Source organism: Sphaerodactylus townsendi, linkage group LG01 (assembly GCF_021028975.2).
Source record: "Sphaerodactylus townsendi isolate TG3544 linkage group LG01, MPM_Stown_v2.3, whole genome shotgun sequence".
Classification (NCBI taxonomy): Eukaryota; Metazoa; Chordata; class Lepidosauria; order Squamata; family Sphaerodactylidae; genus Sphaerodactylus; species Sphaerodactylus townsendi.
The window spans coordinates 58,369,623-58,397,024 of record NC_059425.1 but is presented as its reverse complement, the minus strand read 5'-3'; the positions used below and the strand labels follow the sequence as shown (position 1 = coordinate 58,397,024).

Below are 27,402 nucleotides of genomic sequence, written 5' to 3'. Positions count from 1 at the left end.
AACAATTGCAGAGTGGATCTATCAGCACATCTGGCTAACACCTGTTCTGGCTTCACAACAGCTGATTCATCCTGCATATATCCTGAAGGGCATGAGATGCTATGAGTGGGACATTTACTCATTTATTATTTCATTGCCCTCTCTCTATGTTAAAAAAACCCTTATGGCTTGCGAGAAGGATCAGGATTTGTGCTCAAGTCTAAGATGTGTCACCTGAATTATAGTGACATATTCCACAACAGGACAGAAGGATGGATAAAATACTTTGTGTATTGTAGTGAATGCTCCAGAACAAATGATAACATTACAATGCTGACTAGTGCATTCTCAGTCTCATTTCAATAATCTATATATAGAAAAAGCTAATAGTGACTTTGTTAGTCACACCCTAATGCTGAAACGGCTGGACGGATCGCCCCCAAATTTTCACATGGCGTTCCTCCCTGTTCTGGGCAGGTAATTGGACCTTCAAATCGCCGAAAGTCCATACCTGAGCCAGGTAAAACGTCTTTTTCCTGGCGCAACAGGCCATGAAGCTGGCTGTGTTTAACTGTCATCCTTAGAATGTTCGTGCAGCATGTTCTGAGGCCCTGAGGGGCTTGGTATGAGGGGCTTAGAATGTTCGATTGGCAGAAGGGGCAGAGATGAGGCAGTGAAAACAGTAAATAGAGTAATGCTGTTAAGGGTAATACGAGGTGGAAGTGAAACACATACACACTTCTTGGGCTACATGTGAGGGGCGTCAGGTGGGGTCCCCCCCCCCTCACACGCAGGTAATCCTTTCACTCTCTGTACCTCACCCACTGCTACCACACAATACACATCCAGCTCATCCTCACACATCTCACTCTGCTCTCCCTCACATCCAACCACCACTTACCCACTTCTTCACCCCATATTCCCACCACAGCTCTCTTTTACTAAAAGCGAGGCTGGAGTTTGCTCTTTATTCTTCTAAGACAATCCGCGGGGTGGGGGCGAACCAACACTACTGGCTCCGCTTCTTCTGCATGTGGCCCTTTAAAAACTCAGGGAGCTGGCCTCGATCTGAGCGCCTTACCACCCTGCCTCTGCTGCCTGACTGGAATAGCCTTTTTGCCCCAGCTCTGCCTTACCCACGCCAGGACTGTGCGTGTCAACCAGCCTCATGGACAGCGGGATTCGCACTCTGGACAGTTCTGTTGTGGGATGGAAAAGGTTACCTTATACTAAAAACCAAGCCAGCACCATATAATAATGTGAATTGAAAAGGGAAAGAGGGATTCCATTTGACCACCCCAAAAGAAGAAGCAGCAGCAGCAGCAGCAGCAGCAGCACCACCACCACCACCACCACCACCACCACCAGTTTGGATTTATATCCCCCCTTTCTCTCCTGTAGGAGACTCAAAGGGGCTTACAACCTCCTTGCCCTTCACCCCTCAAAACAAACACCCTGTGAGGTGGGTGGGGCTGAGAGAGCTCCGAAAATCTGTGACTATCCCAAGGTCACACAGCTGGTGTGTGTGGGAGTGCACAGGCTAATCTGAATTCCCCAGTTAAGCCTCCACAACTCAAGCTGCAGAGCTGGGAATCAAACCCTGTTCCTCTAGATCAGAGTGCACCTGCTCTTAGCCACTACGCCACTGCTGCTCCCAAAAGGCTATGCTGGGGATCATTGGACCTGCATGGACATCTGTGTGAGTTGCGGACTGTGATGAGAAGAACAATTGCCACAGCAACACGTGGCCAGGCCCCGCTAGTGATGAAATAAGATTTTTGAAATGAGGGATTTAGAATCTAATTTTCCCCAGATTCCACTTCCCCAACAAATTTGTCCTTGCTAGACAAGTGGGAGATGAGTTTTGTATTGGTATTGCATATTTAGAATTTGTATTGGTATTGCATATTTAGAATGGGGGGAGGGAATGTTTCCAGTAAGTCCAAAAGAGTTTATGCCTTTCCTTGATAGGGAGTATTTAGGACTATATGCCACTTCATGTTTGTTCTGAAAATGACTTTAATTTGATAGCACTAGACTAAGTGCAAATCCCAAGTGAACTGTGCAGACGCTCTAGTATGTCCTGTGTAGCTACAGAATCTTTATAAATATTGGGCATCTGTCTAGAGCTGAGAAGAAGTGGGACCCTCTTTGTGCCATGTCACATGCTCATCATGTTAATATGTACAATAATGATTCTTATGTGCTGGCTAGTAAATAAGCAGTTGCTTCAGGGACAGGCCAATGTGAGACTTTAATTAGTTTGTACCCTTGTGAGAGCTGTTGTTGCAGGTTGCGGCTGAAGGTGCTGGAAGGGCACTGTGGGGGTGAAAATTACTTTCATACCAAAATAGAGATACAAATCGATAGAAGTTTCAGTGTCATTGCAGCTAGTCCCTAAACTTTGAGTCCCAATATTTACCTAAACTCGAAAAAGCAGAATTTATGATATAGAATAACAAATTGATGTTGACTTATTTAGGCATAAAACCAATCTGAATGATTTTGTGTTCTGTAGCATTGGTTCAACATAGGACTCACTGAAAGTAATTGAGATGTCTCCTGTTCTGCACAGGCTTGCACGAACCCCATCCCCCAGTACACAAAGGAGCAGGCTCATAGCTGCTGTACCCAGGCCTCCTGTTGGATAAGCAGAAGGCAAGGATGGCCAGGAGCATCTTTCATTAGCTTTGCTTTTCCTGGAACAAAAAAAGAAAAAAATCTTGTGACTGCAGTACATGCATTGATATAATTTAGACATTCCAGAGGTATGCTTTGGAATGCCTGGAAACAATGCCTGGTAGGGACCACATTATGTCCCCAACTAGGATGCAAAGTGGCTTACACTATTCTCGTCTCACCCATTTTATCTTCACAATAACCCTGTGAGGTAGATAAGACTGAGAGTATGTAACTGGCTCAAGATAACCCAGTGAGCATTCATGGCAGAGTGAGAATTTGAACCTGGATCTTCCAAATCGTGGTCTGTCATTATTATTATTATGGTTGATTTCACATCTGCCAGTTCTTTAGCTGATTGTTGGCCTGGCCTTTCATTACAATTCAAGCCTCACCCAGAAGCCTAGGAAATTGTAATATATCAGCAGTATTTGTGTGGATCCCAGCAGGGCTTCCTTCTGAATCTGACAGATGTTGATTTTTTTGATTTGAAGATGTTTCAAGTGCTTCCCTAGCATTTTCGGGCCATTTTTGCATGATCAAGGTATACCAGCGTGAGCACAGAAAATATCCCTGTACAACTGAGAATTCCGCATGGTTCCCGAATCTGCGCAGGGTCTGCCCCAGTTTTGCCCCATGATATTTACCTTAGCCCAGGATTTTCAAAAATTGCCAATTTGGAGGTTCTTTTTTAAAATCCCAGTGCTTGTACCTGTACCATGAAAAAAACAATTAGGACCAGTTTATTTTTCCCATCCAGCCACTTGATCTCCTCGCTTGACATCCATTCAAGCTGCTACTCAAAAACAACAGCCAATAAGAACGTGGGATGCTGGGCAAGTTCACAGGTGCTTCCAGCTGCCACTCAAAAGCAACAGCCAATTAGAACATGGGACACTGGGTATGCTCAGACATGCTTCCAAAGTAAATACAGAAATCCAGCTTGTGTGGGGAAAACCACAGCATTTCAACTCTGCTCCTGGGCAGAAGTGGGGAGCTGGGCAAAGGGAGGAACCAAAATGAAAAAGCCCAGGTATATATGATCCTGGCTCAACCCCAGTGTAATTGGCTTGTGTAAAAACAGCCACTGGGATGACCTCAGCTGTTTTTTGCCATAGTTGCTGAAGCTTGATTTTCAAATTGTAGTATTTAGTGACCGTCTCATGTTCTTTTTCAACGACCCTGCTGCCACCAGGTACTGCTATGTCAATGATGGTCAGTTTCTGGTTCTCAATCACTGTTATGTCCAGTGGATTATGTGCCAACACTTTGTCCATTTGGATTTGAAAATCCCACAAAATCCTGACCTTCTCATTTTCCATTACTTTCTCTGGACAATGTTCCCACCAGTTTTTAGTTGATCTTATGTTGTAATTCTTGCATAAATTCCAGTGGCTCATCTTGGCCACTGAGTTATGTCTCTGTTTGTACTCAGTCTGGGTGATATTTTTTGCAACAACTGAGGACATGATCTACAGTTTCATCAGCTTCTTTGCACAATCTGCACTTTGCATCATCCGAGGATTTTTCTATTCTGACCTTGATCGAATTTGTTCTAATTGCTTGCTCTTGAGTAGCTAAAATCAGTGATTTGTTTCCTTTTTCAGAGTTCCAGTTGTTAACCACAGCCAGGTCTTTTCATTATCCACTTTGTCCTTGATCTTCTCCAGAAATTGGCCGTGCAATGCTTTGTTGCGTCAGCTTTCAGTCCTCATTTTAATCACAATTTTTCTGTATTCTTGTTTGGTTTTCTGGGTCTTCAGCAAATGTCTGTTCTTCACCTCAATCAATGCCTGTTCTTGACTTTCATTCACATAATCGGCAAGCACATATTTCTCCTCCTCCACTGTTTGCTTTACTTGCAGTAAGTATCTGCCACCAGATGTCCAGGGAAGGTATAATCTATCAGCATCACTGTGTGGGTGTAAGGTATGGCACATTGTCATAAGCTTACGAATTTTTCTATCCAATGCATCCAACTCAGCCTGTGTCCAGTTGATGATTCCTGCTGTGTGCCTGGTATGGCTAGGAGTTGATGGCCTTAATGGTATTCCTGCTGTTTAATTTAGATTTCAAAATTTTCCTAATCCTCTGGGCTTATTTTCTGCTGACCAAAGTCTTCACTTGCCTATGCTTGATGTTATCCAGCTGCAAAATGCCCAGGTATTTATAAGCTGCTTCTTGGTTGCACTTAATGAATTGGCATCCTGGTTACGATAGCTGACTCTCTGTACTGCCTTGGTCTCTCATAACAAATTGATGAGCGCTTCTTTCTGCTCCACCAAACACTTGAGCATACCATGGGTGGAGTTCCAGTGAGTAACTACATTGTTGATTTAGAGAATGGCACTCTTGAAGTGACCATGCTCCATTCTACTTGCTAATGCCAATTCTGTGACATATTCCCTTGGCTCATGAGAGATCACCAGCCAGTACCTGGAGGTTAACAACTCTGGTTGTAATTCGGGGAGTTCTCCAGGTCCCGTCTGGAGGTTTGGAAAACCTATCTGTGCAGAAGATCCAGCATGGGTACTTATCTGTTAGAATAAACTAACACACTCTTATACAATGTTTGTTTGAGCAGTCCAGAAGCATGGTCATTTATACAACATGGTAAACATTTTTGGGGGAGTAAGGTTTAGTAATGACTAACCTGTTTTTCTTTCTTTTTTCTTTTAATTTAGCAAATGGCACTCTGGAAGCTGCCATGCTCCAATACTACTTGCTAATGCCAATTCTGTGACATGTTCTCCCGGCTTACAATCACTTGCTCTTTGATAGGCAAGGAACAGCTTCCTTGCTGGACCTTACGCCTTTACTTTAGAACTATGGAATTACTACAAAATATTCCAGTAGTATGATTAATTAAGCTTTGTTTTAAACAGGTCCCCTTAAGGCTCTGGCCAAAAGTGGCTACCTAATAGAAGTGGATATGTAAGAAAAGACATTTTCATATATCATAAAAATAGCTTCTATTATAGATGTTAGAAAATAGCAAAGCATTTTGCTGTAACCAAATCATTAATACTCCTTTTTAATGAATGGGGTTTGACATCACAGGACACTTGGCAAAGCCTACAAAGACAGGGAGAATATACATCTTGTTAATGGTTTCTGGTAGTCCTTGCCAGAGGATGAAAAAAAATGTTGAGGCCATTGTGTTTTACAAAATAAATTTCTCCAAAATCTGATGAAGCCAGATAAAAGAGGTTAATTGGCATGACAAAGTTGTAGGTAAATCTAGTGAGCTACTCCAAAGGGTTGCAGCAAAAATAACATATACTGGTATAACTTTAGAAGCTAACAAATGTATTGTAGCATAGGTTTTCATGGGCTGGAATATAGACAGAGAAGAAAATAAAAATTGTACAGTGATGCAGAAAAGCCAAGCATCTTTGTTGTCACAAATTAAGACTTTTTAAAAAACTCTAGGAACAAAAAGCAGTTCAGTTGTTTTTTGAAATTGTTAGCCTTTATATTTAACTGGTTGTTTTTACCAGTTAGTGGTGAGGAGGGGAAATCTTCTGAACATCACCAAAGAAATTGCTTAAGAACATAAGAAAGAGCATGCTGGATCAGATTAGAGTCCATCTAGTCCAGCACTCTGCTACTTGCAGTGGCCCACCAGATGCCTTTGGGAGCTCACATGCAGAATGTGAAAGAAATGGCCTTCTGCTGCTGCTGCTCCCTGGTCTGCTAAGGCATTTGCAATCTCAGATCAAGGAGGATCAAGATTGGTAGCCATAGAATGGTGGCGATTGGCCATGCTGGAAGGGGCTGATGGGAATTGTAGTCCATAACATCTGGAGTGCCAAAGGTTCGCCACCACGGCCACAGATTGACTTCTCCATAAATCTGTCCAAGCCCCTTTTAAAGCTATCCAGGTTAGTGGCCATTTCCACCTCCTGTAGCAGCATATTCCAAACACCAATCACACATTGCATGAAGAAATGTTTCCTTTTATTAGTCCTAATTCTTCCTCCCAGCATTTTCAATGAATGCCCCCTGGTTCTAGTATTGTGAGAAAGAGAGAAAAATTTCTCTCTGTCAACATTTTCTACCCCATGCATAATTTTATAGACTTCAATCATATCCCCCCTCAGACATCTCCTCTCCAAACTAAAGAGCCCCAAACACTGCAGCCTCTCCTCTTAGGGAAGATACTCCAGTCCCTCAATCATCTTCATTGCTCTTCTTTGCACTTTTTCTATCTCTTCGTTATCCTTTTTGAGATGTGGTGACCAGAACTGAACACAGTACTCCAAGTGCAGTCGCACCACTGCTTTATATTAGGGCATGACAATCTTTGCAGTTTTATTATCAATTCCTTTCCTAATGATCCCCAGCATAGAGTTTGCCTTTTTCACAGCTGCCACGCATTGAGTTGACATTCTCATGGAACTATCAACTAAGACACCCAAATCCCTTTCCTGGTCTGTGACTGATAGCACTGACCCCTGTAGCGTGCATGTGAAGTATGGATTTTTTGCCCCTATGTGCATCACTTTACATTTTGCTACATTGAACTGCATTTGTCATTTCTTAGCCCACTCACCTCCTATATACTCTTACCTGTGTGATAAGTACCTTTAAGCACAATGAGAAATATTTAGTAAATATGCTATAATATGCTATGATAGTAAATATGCTAGACAGAATATCACTGAAGTTCCCTGATCCTTGGGTTTGGATCAACTTTCCAGTAGGGATAAGTAGCAAGTCTAAGTTCAGTTTAAAAAAAACAAAAGAAATCTCTAGTCTTACATAAGAGATAACATGAAAGCAAGGTCACATAGGGTAATTGTGGTAGCCGTGCTGTGGACTTGTTCTTGTGCTCCCTCCTAGCACCCATTTCTGGCCAAGGGGATATGCAGGGTAGAAAATACAGCTAAAGATGGCTGCACTACAGAAGCTGTTTTTGAGGGCACATGAAAACCTCAGTTGAAAATGAAAGTCAAATAGGCAGGAACCTAAAATAGGAAACCTCCTAAAGGGGCAGCACAGTAAATTCCTTCCCTTAATGGCATTTAATAATGAAAAATCTGGTCCTCTCCTATTCTGTCCCTTACAGGAAAATAAAGGTCAGATGCAATAATAAGCACCGGTTTTTCTGGTAGCATTTAAAAGAACCTGCTAAACTTACGTTTGTTCCTTTTAAATTACTTCATGCAATGAAGACCCAATTCTTGTACATGGAATCTTGGTCTGTTCCTTCATAGTCTAGCTGGCCTATACAAAGGACTGTCCTGGATGGGAGGGTCTTACCTGTGAGCAACCTCAGTAATTGTCTAGGACCCCATGCTGGAGTGGGAGGCAATCACTGGCGGAGGTGATGAATTGCTTAACCTACAGAAGGTTCCATCAAGAAACTATGTCATTCTACCCAGTACATAGAATGAAAAATGTGATACGAGTTTTCATGTGTTTCAATTTTTCTTTAATCTCAAAAAAATTCAACAGCTAAAGTAGTTGCAGATGTCTTCCTGCCTTTGGCAAATGAGCAATTCTGCTTGAATTTGTAGTTAGTAATTTTTAATTATGTCCATATATATTCAGTCTAGCTAGCACTATTCATTGGTCATAGTTATTTTTTTTCTCCAAAAATTATTCTCACATGTCATCCGTCTAGCTAACATTATGTTATAACTTACCTAGGCAAAGTTAGCTAGAAAAAACCCCTAAATTATCCAGGTGGAATGGCTGGCATCTTCAGAGGTGAATACTACTACTGCTGCAGAGCATGAAAATGTGAATCACTCTTTGGATTGATAAACCCCACCGGTAATATAGTACTATCAAGCACATCTTTGCATAACAAGTTCCATACAAACACTTATTGATTGGTTTCCCACCCTGGGACATGGACGATATATACCCCACTAAACTTTCCCTTCTCACAGGACACAGTGTGCAACAGACTTCCCTTTGTGATTCACCTCTGAAGATGCCAGCCACAGATGCAGGCGAAACATTAGGAACAAGATCTGCCAGACCACGGCCACACAGCCCGGAAAACCCAACACAACCACCCAAAACAAATGTTTATGCATTGGGATTGCCTTCAGGATCCCTGTAAAGGGGAGGAGAGTCACATTTTGAGAGTACTCAAAAAATACAGGGAATCACACGTCTGCTCTTTTATGATTTTACTATCATCCTTTTCTAGTAACCTCATGGCTGTGCAAGTTCTTCCTAGTCACACTACCATGAACTCTTATAATTTATGTAGATGCTTTGAAAGTCTGTCATGTTGCCCAAGTGTCAACATAAATGCATTACAGTTTTCTTCAATCTTGCTTGCTTGCCTCCCACTTTTATGTTTACCTGATTGTCAAGAAAAGTGATCAGCTGCCAACATCCCACCCATATAAGGTTCTACACAAATGCTGTGCATGTAATGCATGGCGGGTGTTGTGGGAAGAAATATCTTTTCTTTTATGTTGTAAATTACAACATAACATTTCCTTGCTTGGATGATTTTACACTGTTCCATAAGGGAGGATGAAGATAATGCAAATAACTAGGATAGATTCACTTCTGCCTCCCCCTAGGTTTAGATTTGTTTTCATGTAGAGTTTATAACACTTACTTTATGTTATTGTGTGCTATGCATGGCAGAAACCTGAACAGGAATTTTTAAGCTTTGCCAGACTCAGATTGTTTCCATAGTTCCATTGCTAAGCCTGCTTATGTTCTTTGGATTCAGGCTTCGCTGTTAACATTGGTTTGTTTAATGGTGTTCCAAGTTCTTTTTATCAAAGGCCTTCAACATTCTTAAGGAAAATTCTGCTTCTGAACACCATACAAGTATTATGGGATAAGAATTTCACCATTCCTTAAGATCTTGTGTTGTTTATCCTTGGTGAGCTTCCAGGTGAATATCCCTGGTGTCCTCGTATACATAGACATCATTTGTTGGATTGTGACATTTCTGATCTAGCAATCTTCAGCACTGAGAATGTAAAATAAGGGTTACTTAGATCTCCTAAAATTAGTTCTGGAATCATTTAATTTGTTTTACAGAGCAAGCAAGAAAACTACTTGAGCTGTACTAAGATAACTATTTCTGACCTAGACAGCCCAGCAAACCTGATTTTGTCAGATCTCAGAAACTAAGCAGGGTATGCCCTGATTAGAATTCCAATTGGTGATCTCCAAGGACTACCAGGCTTGTGAAGGCAGGCAATGGCAAACCAATTCTGAGCATCTCTTGCCTTGAAACCCCTACGAGGTCATCATAAGTCAGCTGTGACGTGATGGCACACATGCACAAGATAGCTATTGTACTTTGAACTCAGAAGTAACTTTGTGTGTGTGTGTTTTCCTTTTAATCAGATATTGCTATGTTATATATGGATAAATAACACTGTATTATGATATCTATCCAAGTGTTTGTTCTTTTACATCATAGATAACAGATTCCAGATGACAATCCATATACCATATTTGTATCCTGTCCTTTTAAGGAGCCCAATTTAGTATAAAAGGTTATTCTCCTTCTATTTTATCTTCTCAGCAACCTTGTCAGATGTTAGGCTTAGACTGCTAGCTCAAGGTTATACAGCAAACTTAAGGTTGAGTGGTGGTTTTATCAAAGTTGTCCCCAGTCCTAGACTGCACCACTGTTCTACAGTTGGCTGATTTATGCATTATGGCTATTCCATGAAGACAATTTGAAATCACTTCACTCAAAGGACTCTTATCCTCATGAAATAACTAGTTTTACCAAACCATCTTTCTAGAACTATTTCATTACACTATTGCCCTATTACCTGAGTTTAAAAAGTCTTATATTTCCAGAAGCATTTGTGATCATGTTCTCCAGTAAAATATTCTAGATGGAAATATGGTTGCTGTTAGCTTTTGTGAGAAAACACAACCTTGACATATGGGTTTGCACAAGTGGTATGATTGTGAGAACATTCTATAATATGTAACCTGCAGGTGATGTACTGTGATCCTTGAGACACGTTTCTTTATACAACCACATAATGTGAAATATAGCCTCAGAGTGAATGGTGGCAATTACTGGGGGAGGGGGAGGGGGGAAACCACTTTATAGAACATTGTACTGTAAAAGCTGTCAGATTTATTTTGCCCAACTCTTTGTGTTTAAAATAGGGGAAATATTTGATTTTTTACTTTTTTTCAGGTTTCATGGAAGCCTCCTTTCATCCTGAATGGAGAAATACTCAGTTATGAGATTCGCATGCCAGATCCTCGAATCACCCTTACCAGCATTACCAGCAACCTGTCATCTTCAATGAATCATATAATAACCAATCTGATCCCTTTCACAAACTACTCAGTCACCATAGTAGCTTGCTCTGGAGGTGACAACTACATTGGCGGATGTACAGAGAGTATCCCTACCCACATGACTACCCACCCAATGCTTCCTCAAGGCATTAGTCCATTGTCTATTACCCCAATTAGTGAATCATTTATTGCTGTTTCCTGGCAACCACCATCCAGGCCAAATGGACCTAACATAAGGTAAGGCACATAGTAATATATGTAACTTTATCTGAATACTATGAGCATTCTCTTTGTTTAGAGAAATGATTAAGCCACGGCCAGGGAATTCTTGACTTCTGCAAAAGGTTTGAAGGGTTCCTGAATCAGATAATTAGTAGTGAGAGAAAATTAAGGTTGCCAACTCTAAGGCCCTTTCCGCACCGCAAATGTATGCCAGATTGCAGTTGGGATAAAGTATCCTGCTTTCCTGTTTTCGTGTTCGCATGCATCTGTGTAGGCAGCGATTGAAATCCATGGAAACAATGCGGGTTGCTGTTGCGTCTTTGCACAGAGGTGTATCTTTTTTATCTCCCACCAATGCGCAGCTACGCAGGCATGGACAAATGAACTCCCACAGTCATGCTGACATCTCAAGATACCACAATATAATCCTTTTGCATTTTGCAATCTTGGCTACATGCAGGATGTAGGTCCAATTGAAAAATCTTTTTTTTTTAAAGGAAAGCGCCGGCCTTGGAATAAAGGGTGCCTCCCTTGTCCTGGCCCATTAAACACCAGCGACTGCAACCCTGGATTTTTAAAAAGACTTGCTGATAGTACAATTCTTGAAAACCCCACTTTGGGGGAAATAACATGGACAGACTCACTTTAGGGGCGGGATCTGTGCAAAGTTCCCCCCAAAAACGGGTTTTTTCCATCCTTAACCCGTGTTTATTGGTCTGTGCAAAATGGGCCTAAATTGGAAAAGTCCTGGAGGTTTGGGGGTTGAGCTTGAGAGAGGTGGGGTTTGAGGATGGGAGGGTGAAATACTATAGAGTCTATAATCCAAAGTCTATATACATTTTCTTCAAGGCAACTGATCTCTGTCATCCAGAGATCACTTGCAATTTCCAGAGATCTCTAGACCCCACCCGCTAACCTTACCTTAAAGTCGTTTTGACCACTGCTACCAGAATCAAACAAATATTGGCAGTGGTGAGATTCAAATAATTTAACAACTGGTTGTTTACAAGCAGCATTTTAACAATCGGTTCTGCCCAAGTGGTGTGAACCTGCTGAATCCCACCACTGAATATTGGGTATATCTAGTGGAGAATTCCTGCTCATTCAACATTCAAGTGATGCCAGATAGGCCTTAGAAACGCTTCTTCAAGTAATCCTTTGGAAAAAAAAGAGAAGACAGTTTTGTTGATGTTGGTAAACTTATAAATTGGAAGCATTACTTGTGTTGTGCAAGCAGCAGACTATTCTCATGAAACTGACTTTGAAATTTAGTTTCTAGAAAGGATAAAATCTCTAAAAAGAGAAACCATCATACTAGCTAGTGGCCCACAATCAAGTTTGTCTGAATGCTTGAGGTTTTTGAGCCAGAGCCTTCTAGCTTAATGGACTAAAAGTAATCCTTGTTAAGGTCACAATTTCAGTGGGGATGCTACCTGACTATAGAAATTTGTAATTGGCATGAATACTTCATTGTGGATAGCAGACTCCTGCCTGTGTGGACTTCCCCTTTAATGTAAATGAGGCTGCACATTCAGAGGAGCATTCAAGAGGCTACTCTCACACCTACAACTTTAGTGAGAGATTCTCCATGAATGTGTAGTCAGTGCAGCTCCCTGTGTAGTCAGTGCATATGGGGCCCAATATTGAGTGACAACGTATAAGTAAGTTCCATTCATTTTACAAAATTTACCAATCCAAGTAATTCCCTTAGTTTTGCATCCCAGGTCAAAAGATGGGAACTTATCCCTAACTATATACCCCACCCCACCCCCATTTGCTTTCAACAGATGATTGTACATATGATATTATGTCTTACGTTAACCAATATAAATCTATGTTTTAAAGCATCAAGATTATACAGATTGTCCTGGAAAACTCTAAAAAGGTCAAGTCTCTGTCCAGGCCACTGTCCACCCAGTCATGGGGCCACTGCTGGGCACACCACTGTCCTTTAAAAAAGACCCCGAAGCCTAAACTTCCCAAAGCATCGAAGTGCACCTGTAATGCGGCCTCAGGTGTTATACATTCTTGCCAAAGGGAAGTCCCGTAAAAGTGACTTAGAAATTCCTGTCATACTCCCAGATCTTCCTTGATGCCCTGGGTCAACCTGATGTGGTGATGAGGGGCGGAAACTCCCCGCATGGCCTGAGTGCAAAATGGTCTGCTGCGGAAACAACCCAACAAGCGAAATTTAGATGCCCCGGCAACTTCTGAATCTCCTTAAGCTTGCATTTGGGTTTTCTGGCTAAAATAAAGAGAAAATCTCTAATGGCTGACAGTTTATCTAGTGGGAGGCTAGATGTGCCTTTCTCGGTGTCTAGCAATATCCCAAGGTAGATCAACGACTGAGATGGCCCTTCAGTCTTTTCTGCAGCCAGAGGGACGCCCAGTTTCACAACTAAAGCCTGGAAGCAGTTAAGTCTGTGCTCACATTGCTGTGTGCCAGCTTTTCCCACAAAAAGAAAGTCATCTAAATAATGAGTTATGTGGGGACTATCTGCCCTACCCTTAGCCACCCATTCTAAAAAGGTTCTGAAGGCCTCAAAAACGGCACATGCAATGGAGCATCCCATGGGCATGGCTTTATCGATAAACCATTGCTCTTTAAACTTGATGCCCAGTAAACAAAAATCCTCAGGATGTATAGGGAGTAGCCGGAAAGCGGACTGGATGTCACACTTGGCTAAAAGTGCCCCGGGCCCGCATGACTTGATTAAGTTAACACCTTGATCAAATGAAGCATACCGAACAGAGCTCCTGGTCAATGCAGTCGTTAACAGAAGAGCCTTTGGGGTAGGATAAACGGTGGATGAGGCGAAACTCCCCGGGCGCCTTCTTCGGCACCACCCCTAGGGGGAAAACCCTGAGATTGGCCAGGGGAGGGGTAGAAAATCCTTCCCAGAGTTTAGCTGCGGGCTGGTTGGGGTAATTCTTCAACAAAGATTGTAGAGTCTGAATGTTGATGGGAGAGCAAGCTAGAGTTTCCCAATTTTTAAGCGTTCCTGGTGTGGCAGCGCCCGAACCTCAGCCTCTGGAAGATGAATTAGCCATGGGTCGGGCTCCTCGAAAGGGTAGTGATTTCTTGCCCCTGGTACATGCTGTCTTGGCATGGGTACCAAAACAAAGCTCGCATGCATGCTCAAAACAGCATTTTGACCTGTTGCATCTCCCCATATTAAACTCCCAACAAACTAAACGGGCTCTGTACCTGCGATAATTGGGCCTTTTCATAAACGAAGGGGTTTGGGACCAAGCAAAAGGCTGCACGAACATCGTCCACGCCTCTTGGTTCAGTTTATCCCACCTGGTCTCACTGCAGCTGGAGGCATTCCTACGGAACTCCTCATCATAACTGATGGCTGCTGAGTCCCTTGCTATCAGGCAAGCCCTCAACACATTGCAATGGTGGGTCGCCAAGTGCCAGGCCCTAAGGGGATAAGCCACCACAATCAGGGCCATATACTCGCAGAAGCCCAGGAGCCAATTGTCGAAACTCCTGTCAACCTTCTTGGTTTTGGCAGCTGATGAGGAGGACCCTGTGACTGCTTTTGATGACCCAGGGTGAACAAATTTGAAAACATCTACAAAATACCCATTGAAGGCCCTGTCCTTCAATTTTCGGGTAAGATGCCTGCCTGGAGGGTGTTTGGTGAGCTTGGCCCCACTAAATGGGACTGCGGGGGGGGGGGATGGTTTCCCTTGCAGAAAACCCAGGATGAGATCCCTTCGCTCACTCAATCCAGGTGGAAGTGCGGGAATAGCTGTTGCATCTTCCCAGAACATGCGATCACCCCTGGGAGAATCTTCGTCTGATGAATACTCACTAGACGAGGAGGAGGAGGAGCATCGTCTAGAGGATCGATGCCGAGATTCTGAGCCGCGCCTGTAAGAGCGCTGCCTGGATCCCTTATGTCTGTTCTTCTTGTCACGACTGCCACTGGGCTCCTTAGCCTCCTCGGCTGCTGAAGAGCTAGTGTCCTCATCTTCCTGTGTAGAAACCTCTTCCTCTTGCTCCCTAGCTGACTGAGCAGGGGCCATCACTGTGGCCGCAAAGGAGGCAGCCGCTCCACTGGCTGTAGAGCTGTTGGCTAGCCTAGCAAAAGTATTCGCCAAATAGTTAAAGATCTGGGCACTCAACTCAGAAATGCCTGTAGGCGGCGATGATCTGTCAACCCCCTGAGATGTCATGGGTACCAAAACTGCCCCGGGGGTGCTGAAGTGCCCTGTGTATCCCCACTGCTGTCCGTAGGATGGGAGCAAGTGGAAACCCCTAAGTGCGCCCTCTGGTCTTCTTTCATGTTATGTAATGCTGGTAGGGGTGGTGAGCGTCGCCCACTCGACGCCTGTGTGTCTGGGGTTCTCCTAGAAGAAACAGGTTTTAGTGGCCACCCCCTTTTTTGCCCTGAGGACTTGGCGTTCTACTTTGCCCCTTTTGTTGTCTGGCTAACTGCCTTCCTCTTTATTCCCTTCTTGGGTGCCATAGTAATTCAGTAGTGTGTGATCCTGCTAACTGAAAGCTAATTACCACCTCAGCCAGCTGCACGGGATGAGAAGAGGAGGGGAGGTAAGAAATAAAAAGAAGGTCAGTCAATTCCAACAACCCTAGCCACAGCTATTTATGGAGAAAACCCTTTCTTTACACTGTGCATGGCTTGGGCTCTCTGACACCCCCATTAGCCAAGCTGTATAGCTGTATATGTTTTGTGACTCCCTAGTGCCACCAGCAGGCCAAAAGAAAAAAATGCATAAGTATAAGCCCTCCCTCCCTCCCTTAAGGAGCGTGGAAACCTAAGCGCCCATGTGGGCAAAACGAAATTGAATGAACCCCATTATAACCAGACTCGGGCTAAGAGAGTTCTGAGAGAGCTGTGAGTAGCCCAAATGCACCATGAAGCCAGGGAAGGGGATACAGTTCCCTAGAAAATGCCTCCCTGCCTAAGCCTTCTGAGAGAGCTGCAGCGACACAATTAAATGGAGGGAGTGCAACTTCTCTCTCCATATGAAGCTCTCCTCCTGTTGGCTCCCCCATAATGCCCCAAAGGGGCTGTGGGACATGAGCCACCCCTATAGTAGCAATGCAAGGTGGGGGGGTAAACAACACCCCTTCTATCCCCTTCGAAGCCGCCCCTTAAAATGCGGGGGAGGTTCTGCCCATGAGCGATATATATAGAATTTTTTCACTGAGAACCCATCTGCAAGAAGCTGTGTGGGGAAGGGTGCATGTGTTTCTTGATTCAACCATATATCATGTGGCCGCCAATTGCGGGAGCCACCAGCCTTCTTGGAGCGTCAGCTCGGGTTCTCCGTCGCCCCCAGCCTCCTTGTAGCATCAGCTGTGGCTCTTCGTTGATGCCAGGCCGCTGCCTGCGGCAAGGCCGAGATGGTCCCCTTGCCCCACCTGGATAAAAGGAGCCATCCCAAAGCCTCCATGTCCAGGCTTCAAATGGAGCCTGGCCATGAGGCAGGGCCTTTTATAGGCCCCTGGCCTGGCCCCCATTCGATCGATGAACTCTCGCGTTACGCGAGAGTCCTATCGTTACATCGACGGGCTGCCCTTCCCTTCCCAGGGCAAGCCAGCCTCGCTGGATCATCTGCGCATGTGCCCGAACCAGCACACATGCGCAGAGAAGCGTCTGCGGCCGGCCACCCTCACCTGGCCCGGCGAATGGCCTCGCTGCCGGGCCCCGCCTCCCACAATGGTGGCCGCGGTAAGGCACGGCCGTGCTTTAACTAAGTGTTTATTCAAAGAAACTCTGTCTGAAAGACCTAAAGGGTTTAATAAAATATAGTAATGCAGATAGAATGTAAAAACATCGCTCTAAAGCTCTCTCGCTCTCTCCCTTTCCCTCTCTCATATTTTTTAAGGTAATGGTAGCATATTATTGTTGTAGAACCTATTCTTTTCACATTAAGTGCTCTTAAGGAAATTCCTTCAAGATACATGAGTGGCATAGTAGCATAAAGTTCATGATCAGTAACACAGATTTCAAATTGGTTTTATGCAAGATATTGTTGAGCAAGGGGGGACCAAACTTGCTTCACAAAAACTTCAGTTGTTTGAGAGCCATAAGACACCAACAAATATTACACACACAATTTTATTGTTCCATGCACATTTTGTGTCAAACCTTTAATACAAATATTAATAAACATACATAAGTAATCATTCATGTGTGTTAATTTGTATTAACATCAAACGAGAATGCCAAAAATAAGAACAGATATTGCTAATGATACTTATTTGACTGAGACTCTAAATATCTGGTCAAAACAGGGAGAAAATATGTAGAGATAGTTACTGGCTATTACTACTTGTATTTTTATTTGTTTGTTTTATTAAATTTATATCCTGCTCTCCCCAACCAGGCTCAAGACAGGCTCAAAGCAGCATACAGACATTTTAAAAAACAATTCTAAAAATGCACAATATCAATTTAAACTGTTCTAAAAACACATGATTATGAACAAATTATACCCATTAAAACCACCCAGCCCATCTCAAACTGGAACTTGCATTCAAACTGTTTGAGCATGGGCATAGTCAGAAGGGAACAACGCTGGATGATAACGTGTTAGTCATTGTAGTTGTTGTCATTGTAATTATAGTAGATATATTGTGAGTCTCTATTTTTGCTGATATGTTGTCAAGGCTGTACAAATTTTTTTCTTTCATGAATCAGTTCAAATTTTATTTTATTTCAAATAATTACTTTATTTCAAATTTGATTTCATTTTCAATCATAGGTTGGTAAGATTATAAATAAAGCAAAAGCGAGGGAAGGTTGTTGGAATTACCTTGATACTTCTGCCTCTGACTCCTGTGCCCAAACTCTTGCTGTCCTTTCCACTCTCCCTGCCTCATAGCAAAGTGCAGCAGCACAGTCAAAGGCAGGGACACACACACAGTGGGAGACCCACTAGGACTGGGGAATACCCGCTCCACCAACCAACCTCCCTAGCTGCAAACCGCAAAGTATTTGGCAAAGAACTGCATGTGGCTAACGAGCTGCAGTTTGGCTTCCCCTGTTGTAAAGACAGCCACAACCCAGCTACTGCACTGAAACGGATCCCTTTAGCTAACTTTCAGATATTGTTTTGTATGTCTGAAGAGATGTGAATGCTAGTCTTCTTCTTGATGCAATATTGTTTTGTATGCCTGAAGAGATGTGAATGTTAGGCGTCTTCTTCATGATACATTCCATGAAGAATAAATAAGAGTCTGATTCACTATGCAATACGAAACTCTAATCCCGAACTTGTAGAAAGTAGGTGATCATAGTTTTGTTGAGACATGGGAATGTTGAGAATCTTTAAGCATGTCACTTGGAATAGAAATTCCAGCACACACATCCCTCCAAGGTAAAATAGCTTTGTGAATTAATTTTGATCACTCAGAATTTCAGGTAATGTCACATGCATGCTAATAATAGCTTCATCAGTGCTATAAACTGAATGTCTACATGACTGATTTCCCAGTTTCATAGCTCCCAGCCAGAGGTTCTTCATAAAACTACAATTCTAAGAACTATTTGGAAGGAACCATTATAATTAAATCCATTCAGACTGGTTTAACATTTGCAGTTTGGAAGCAGTTCCTTCTCTGAATATAACTGTACAAGATTACATTGAACTTTTCTTTCCTTAAGCCTTGGTGTAGTAAAAGAAAGCACATACAAAACTTCAGTTGTTACTGTAAAATTCACAAATTGTTATAAGCCAGTAAATGTGCTCAGATTCTTTTCTCCAAAAAAAGAAGAAATGTTGTGAAACAGTTCATCATACATTTTGAAACCAATTAGATAACTTAGAGAAGATGTCAAATCCTGAAACATTAAAAAACTTTACAGCTGTAAAAACAAAATAATGTGTGACTTTTAAAAACAACCTGATTTTTGTGTGTAATAACATTAGTTTAGATAATCCCAGCATTCTGCTTGTCTTTTGTGTTAGATATGAGCTCCTGAGACGTAAAATCCAGCAGCCACTTGCATCAAATCCCCCTGAAGATTTAAATCTCTGGCACAATATTTACTCAGGAAGTCAGTGGTTTTATGAAGATAAGGGTCTTAGCAGGTGAGATTACAAAAAACTATAAAAACAAATACTGGCACTTTGTATAGCCTGTACTTAATAGTTCAAAGTGTTCCTTGTGTCTCTGTGTTGCAAACATGTTAATTATGTAATGAAATATTTTCTATCATCTCCTTTGGCATTAGTTATTATCAATGCACCTGGGTTATTGCTGTTTTTGTCATTCCTACATTTTTCATACATATAACATGTTTCTGTTTTAAAAAATACCACAGTCGAGAAGGTGAGATTTGAGCTGTGCTAGGCAAGTCAGTAATTTAATATAAAGATTGATCATTGGTTATAAGAGCTGGCTTCCCTCTGGGGAACCTCTGCTGAGGGGCATCAGTGCTGTAAATCAGGGATCCTGTGTCTTCTAGGCAGTTTATCAGAGTAATGGTAGACAAGATTCCCTGAAATTATTAACCTTACTTTGTAATGTGCAGCCACGAGGAGGGGGTGGGAATGTTGGGCATGTTCTATGGTGCAGAGTTCATTTGCATAAGGCAACTGGAAGGCCTATTGTGAGCAATGTTCCACCAGAACGAATAGCCAAGCTAGATGACATAGTGTCCCCAGGGATAATCTGGAGATGCTGGCACCATTTTGCCTCTGGAGATCCCTCACTTTACTTATGTCACTGGGGTTCAATCCTGCTTGGGCAACAGGCCTTTGGACTCTGGAAAATGGTACAGAGGGAGACAGGAGTCTCTTCTCCACATTCCATGGTCCTGAGCACAATCAGTTGTTTTGAGTTGCTGGGAGCAATCCAAACATACCCCAGATCAGTTTGATTGTGAGTGTCAAACAAAGTAAGTTCCATGCCAAACAGACACGTGCCTTCTTTTCAAAACACTGTGTTCTTCTATACTGTATTCTGCTACAACAGCAAAAGAACATATTACAGTCAGTCAAAATAATGTGTAAAAAAATAAGTGAATTTTTTAAAAAATGATTAATTTTTAATGATTAATTAATTTTTTTAAAAATGAAAAAGAAATGAATTTGTACCAGTCCCATTCCAACAGAGTGCAGTGCTGCTCAGTAAACATTCCACTATCTGGTGGAGTCCGCATGGGCCAAAAACAGTGCCCCAGGGATGGTAAAAACGCCATCCCTGGGGCGCTGTTCACACAGCTGCCACCTCTACAATGAGCCAGCACCGTGCTTCCCCCCCCCCCCCTCACACACATCAGGGCAGAAATACTGTTTCTCTGCCTCGCTCAATGATGTTTCCCTGCTGTCGCTGTGGGAATGGCACCAGGCTGGAGACGCCACTTTTCGGCGCCTCCATTTCCCCCCACACTTACCTTCTCTCCCTGCACAGCTCCGCAGGGATGGGAAGGCACACCCACACTGCCCCTTTGACCCCCAGGGGTTGAAGGACAAAATGGGCCTGCCTCCCTGTCCCTGCGGAACTCTGCAGGGAGAGAAGGTAAGTGTGGGGAAAGAAAATGGAGGTGCCTCCATGCGGCTCTGGGGCCACCGCCCCTTGGCATGCGAACGGCCCTAAGGCTCCACTGGCATCATATATGCCTGTGGGAAGCTGCTAAAGGGGCCCGAGCAGAATCCACCTCTGTTTATCTTAACCCCCACTTATTTGGTTCATCATATTAACATGGCCGGACCTAAGAAATTTGCTTTATTTCTGTTTAAAATGTTTTTATCCCACTGTTACACAGAGCCAGAGGCAGAGCAAGTGGAAAGTATGCCCGGGGTGCCCGCGTACCCTGTGCCCATGCCGCAGTGTTGCCCGCCCCCACCCTGGAACACCCCGGGATGCCCTTGCCATATCCCCTCAATGGCACACCCACGCCTCTGCCGCTGCTCCACCTGAGGCATCACGTCCCCCGCCCTGTGGGTGCTATGACACCGCACAGAGCTCAGGCTGGTTAAGAACAAGAAATAGAACAAGTCAACTGTGCGAATAATTAAGCCTGCAATTCTATTTTTCCCCTTAGTCCCTTTGAATAAAATGGCACTTACTTTCAAGCTGACCTGTTTAGAAATGCTCTCTAAATTACCCACACATCTAAATTAAACAACTGATTGTTTAACAATAACAGAATTCCAATGATTCAGAAATCATTAATGTAAAAAAATATGCTGCTCACAAAATTCTCAATTTCCTCATTCTCAGAGGAAAGCTCTATGAAATAACCAGACTGTCAAGTTGTCCTGAAGAAGGGAAAGAACAAAATCTGGCACACAGTGTCAGGCAGTCTGTTCCTCGAAAGGGAGTTGCCACAGAGTTAGCCCCATCTCTGAATGAAGCCAGCTAACTGCCTGAGATGATAAAACAGAAGAGATTAACTGTGACATCTATATGTTTTATAGAAGAGCAATGGTCAGTGGTATCTGACCTAAGAAGCTTACTCAGTGATATCTGACCTAAGAAGCTTACAATCTAAAGACCCATCTGCATGTTAAGTTTTTAAAATGTCTTCTGATTCTCTGGACCCAGCTTGTTTTCCTTGCAGCCAAACAGCAGCTGTGGGAAGCTACTGTGTAAAATGTTGCAGAGAAACACTTTTGACTCATGATCATAGTGTGCGGGGGTGGGGGGCAGCGCAGGGAGAAGTGGCTTCTGCCTTGCCCCTGTGCTTTACTCGAAACTGATACAACCCTTGGGATGTTCTGATCCCCATTCTTGAGTTGACTGTGCAGCTATTCATGATGTGCATCTCCAAAATGAGGCAAATCATGTCCTCTGTAATCATTTAAGCTTGAAGAAAAAGTAAGAAACTGCACTTGGCTTATTAAAAAAGTAATGTTTATCTGAGCCCTAAGTTCCCACTCTATAATCATGCGCATGACACAGCAACCTCATTGAAATTATACATGTCTGATAACTGCTTTGGTGAATGAGCTTTTGGAAACCCTATGAATAAAGATACAATGTCAATGTAACAAAATCTAAACTTTGATGACAAAAAGGGTTGAGAAGAAAAAGAATAAAGGCTTTTCCATTTATAACTTTAAAAAGTTTAGATAAAGGCATCTTCTTACACACATACACACAGAGAGATTCAGGCATGGCATCTGAGATGCCTGACTGTTCTATTTGTATAGAATCTGATAAGGAAAACTACTGTTGTAATGGGAAGTAGAAGTGAAGATCCATGGGTTTCCCAGCAGAGAATGAGAGGGAAAAAAAACATTGTCGAATCAGCCTCATCTCCAAATGCTGGCAGTTTGCCATTGCTGTAATTGCATCTTGAACTGAGCTGTAATCCCTCACTATTTTGAAAAACATTAACTGTTTAATATAGCATTTTATCTTATTTTATCTTATTTAATCATTACTGTGCCTGTAGTGTTAACCAGGTATTTAAAGCTAGCCTATCAGTCTGTCTCCTGGTATCTGAAACAATACAAAAACTTTTCGAAAACCTAAACTTTATTTTATGTGTTTGACTGGAGCAATGATGCATGGTTTGTTGTGTATGATGTTTTCAAAAAAATTACATTTTGTTTCAATGGCAATTATGTACAATTATATGTTTTAGTTATACAACTTATGAATATAAACTCCTAGTACACAATGATGTTGGATATGGATCTAGTGAGCAAGTGGTTGCTACAACATTGGCTGGTTTTCCAAAGAAGGGGAGTGATGTCATAGCCCAACCTCTTAACCATACTGCTATAGAAGTGGAATGGACTGTCCCAAGTAAGTGTCCTTATATGAACCATCAGTCTCATGTCACTGTAGAGCACAAATGCACATACCTCACTTGATTTCTGTGTATTTAATGATTGACAGTTGAATGTGAACTGACTTCATAAACATTTAGGTGCAAGAAGTAATGTAAAATGATATGATATGTCGCCTTCAGCTTAGGATGGGTCATTCAGATATATGATGTTGAAGTCATCAAGTGATATGTGTGAACAAGACCATAATGATCAGTTTTAATTTTCTACGTTGTTCAGCTGATGTATCAGGCAGCCTAATCCAGACCCCTCAGCAGCCAAGGCTAGGGCTGCTGTAACACCACCTCACTGCCTGCAGTTTTGGAGGTGATGTGGGGAGGGGAAATACAAAGCAAAACCTCTCCCCAACCGAAAAGCCCTCCATTGGGTTCAGGGGACTTAGCCACCCAAAAAGGTGGTGCAAGTCCAAGCCCTGGGCAAACATCGCATGTATCCCTTGCCACACTTCCGGAATGCCAGCCGCAGCTTGGGGGTGATGATGTGCCTTCTGCGCCATGTCTGGATGTCTTGGCAGGCTGCAACAGTTGCTGCCCATGGATGGATTTGCCGCTTTGCTGGGGTAAGTGCCCTAGGGAGAGCAAATCTGCTAGCATAGGCCTGCACTGCCTCCTGATGGTAATTTACCCTTCCCCTTTTGGAATTTAGTCATTAAAGTTTTAAAAGAGTTTGTTTGCTACTTGATGTTTCTAATTACAGTGTTTCTTAAAACATGTATTTAGGGTCATCGACTTTTTAAAATTTTATTTGAAAAAATATATATGATGCCTCTCCAGTGACCTATTCAGGAAAGTTTTCGGCTAGTCTTCTTGGATTTTCAACAAATGCATAAATAAGCAAAAATTAGTAAATAGAGCATTCCCCATCATTTCACATTTTAGAAAAAATTATATTTCTGGATTCAGAGGTAAAGATATATAGCACTAAAATATAAAGTTGGATGCAGTTCAGCCCTGAATGTGTTTCTTCACTCATGTCTGCAAAAAAGGGACCATCTCTGAGTCTTATTCTGTACCAATATGTTGTATTATGAAAGTATTACAAATGTGAATTAATACAGGTGTGAATTAATAATAGAATGCAAAGTAGCAAATGTTTCAGCTGGACCTTCTGAGAAGGATGGAGAAAGACAGCAATCATAACATTGGGAAAAAACTTTTTTAGACAATAGAAGAAACCTAAAATAAAAGTGATAAGCCAAATTAGGCGCAGTGGTGGAGCTACAAGGGGACTGGGAGGACACGTTGCACCGGGCATGTGCCTAAGGGCATGAAAATTGTTCCGACCCCCCCCCCCTCTTACTTTGCCTCATCTTGTCAGGCCTGGCCCTGTCCCACCAGCCTGGCCTGTTTTCAGCTGGCAGAAAGCTGTTTTCTACTGGCTGGAAAAGGTAAGTGGGGGGGGCACGGGGGGATGGGGGCAGAAAACACAGAGTGTGCCCTGGGCGCACTCCTGCCCAGCTACGGCAGCACTTATACATCAAGTCTGGGCAGCATACTGAGAAGCTTGACGTACTATGTAAGAGTTCAGCTCCTATTCAAAGAATTTGAGAATGTTCAGATATGATGTTTAGATATAACAAAACTGGAGCAAGACATAGCGCATATTTAAGTTGCTGTTTGGTGTCATAATGGTTCACAAAATCAGTATTTTTGTTCAAACCCTTCCATGTGTTTTCCAGTGGAGTGTGGATTTTTATGGACATACGAATATACACATTTGTACTGTGTCATCTTAAAAGGAACATATCCATTTAATTCAGATTACCTGCCCATCAAAGCAGTGAGATAATTCTTCAATATGTACATGCAAATCTGTCCGTAAGTGCTTGCTGGTGACTCTCAGCAAATGTAGGCACCTTATTTTATAATTGTATGCTTGAAGTAAGCATGCTTATAAAAACTGACAAACCTAATAGATCTAAAGCAGGCTGCTGAAGTTTCATTACTTTAGTAATCTGAACCTCTGACCTTCTAGATAGAGGTAATGCAATCTGGCTTCATTTTCATTCTTACTGCAGAAATTTCCTAGATATCTGTTTATGAATGCAAAGGTTAAACATCAAGTGAGGGTCATTAGAGCAAACCCTTTCTTTTTTTATTTCATGACTGAAATGCATTACACTAGGCAAACCAAACAATCTACATGCCTCTAGATATTTTTATGGCTTTCAGTTGTCCATAAAAAAACTATTTTCTGATAAGTTGATCACAAGCAATTTCTCTTTGTTTTTTGTTGCGGTGAAAATAGAAAGATTGCAAAATACAGTCCCTGCTACAACTGCCCACAGAAATAAATGAGAGCAGAATAGAAACAATGTAAGCTCGTTAAAGGGTGGCCATCAAAAATGCACTTCGGAGTAAGCTTGGGTCATTGATGTATTCCTTAATGAGACTTATTTCTGTAATTAACAATATCCCACCCCCACCCCAGCCCACACACACATTACCAATTTTTGACATGTTGTAGAAACAGAACATGGACTCGCAAGAACACCAGAAATGATGTTGTTAGTTAAGCAGTACTGAGAAAAATCCTATAATAGAAAAGCTTAAAAAAGAAAAGCCTAGAACATTTTTTTGCAGTCTTTTCCTGAGTCTTTTAGGTGATGCACAAGCTACTTGTTGGAGACCCCTGGAGTAGACCAACTACATTGTGTTCATAGAACCTTTCAAGTTGATTAAGTAACTTGAAGATTGTGGTTTTCATTTGTGATGTGAATTTCTGTTTTTATCTGAACTGATAAACATTTTGTCTGAAAAAAAACTTGCACTATTATCTTGATAGCAACATTATCCTTGTTTTCAGTCCTTTAAATTTTCACCATTAACCCATTTAAAGCACCGTCCAGCAAATATAAGCATTGCTAATTTCTGTTGTTTTCAATGGGAGGTTTCAGCACATCCTCAATGAAAGCAATTGGATTGAATAGGCGCTTCTCTTCTGGGTGTTGCATACCCTTAGATATAACATATAAAATATTTCAGGGCATGATGTTGCTGCTTCCTGCTTTCAAAATGGTTGACCATTATTCCTAGGCAGTTTTTGGGTTTAGTGCATACCTCTATTACTACCTAAGCAGTTCTATGAGTTTCAGTACCATGTGGCAGAGAACACCATTGTGCACATTCCAAAAACTAAGAATCTGAAACATTGACATTCTGGGTTAATAAATGGCCAGCATTTAATTACAATTTAAAGTTTGTACAACAAGAAAATTTTTGACTCGTAGCCCTAGTGCAGGTATCATCTTGGTTCTAGGCAATTGAAACTGCATTTTTCTGTATAATTCCCTTGCTCTAAGCCTGGGAGAAGTTCTTAAACTTGGTTTCCTGGCTTGTCACATGCACAAATGAACTGTGCTGACAGGGCTGTCCAAGTCATTCCCTGTCTCTTGGATGCCCTAAACTCTAAATAGTTGAGTTGGTCAGGCCCCAAGGCCAGACCCAGTAGGCACACTGGTTTGATGAAGCCTCTTTCATCATCTAAGTAATTCCTCACAGAGCTCACCAAGATCATCCACCACTGTCTTAATCTATTCTGCCCCAAACAGGCGTGACCTATTTGAATCGTATTTTATTGTTTTGCCCTAATGTCTCAGCCTCCTCTAGAGCACAGTAGGTGAATAAACCTTCCAGGCCTTGACCAATTTGACTCTAGAAAGAAAAAAATCCTATTCCGCTCTTCAGTGACCAGCTAATTTTGCACTGCAAGAAAGGTGAATGCAGAGACTCTTCAACAGTGCCAAGGAGGCAGGCATATCCCCTTTAAAACCCAGTGGCTATATGCCTTCCATTGGCTAACTAGATAAGGCTGCTACCAGCTCATGCCCATGTCTCCCTCCGCAGCTGTGTGTAATGCTGTCCCGCCGCACCATGGAGGAGAGAAAGAGTTCACTCATCTGTTGCACAGTTGCGTTGTGTGATATGTCTGGACAAACAGACATAATTCTTTGTTAACACTGTGTATTTCCCACATACACCTTTTGTTGCACGATTTCATATATATAACAGAATCGATAAAAGCCTGGACTGGATCCAAAAATCTATCAGCAGAATGCACTGACAAAATCTATCAGCAGAATGCACCCTCCTCCCCAATAATCATTTCAACTCCAGGAAAGTTCTTTCCCCAGGGTCACAGGACCCTCAAGGAATAACAGTCATATGGATCAGAAGGCTGAAGGGAGAGGAGGGCAGTATCGCTCTTCCTGCCTGTTTCATCATTGGAGGTCTGCTGACAAACGTGGCAGAGGGGAGCAGTTTTTTCTTACTAAAGCTGACCAACACACATAGGTATAAATCCAGGCAAGTCCTGCAACTACAGGAACAAACATTTCCAGGGTTAGAAATGGCTGCAGGGGGAGAAAGCAGGAAAGAGCTGTAATCCTTGCACAAATCCAACCCATTGCATTCACTGTGCTTGGTTCTTTCTGTGATCAAGTAGAGCAGCACACTCTTAGGCTATTTCTGCACAGCC

At 42.4% G+C, this 27,402-nt stretch overlaps 1 protein-coding gene across 1 annotated transcript in view; it reads left to right on the top strand.

Moving 5' to 3' along the window:
• Positions 1–27,402, top strand: part of USH2A (usherin) — a 646,790-nt gene that overhangs the window by 435,993 nt on the left and 183,395 nt on the right. The window contains exons 41-43 of the mRNA XM_048504848.1: positions 10,811–11,154; positions 19,090–19,212; positions 22,719–22,882. Of these exons, the coding sequence (XP_048360805.1) occupies positions 10,811–11,154; positions 19,090–19,212; positions 22,719–22,882 (631 nt within the window). The remainder of the gene's footprint in view (positions 1–10,810; positions 11,155–19,089; positions 19,213–22,718; positions 22,883–27,402) is intronic.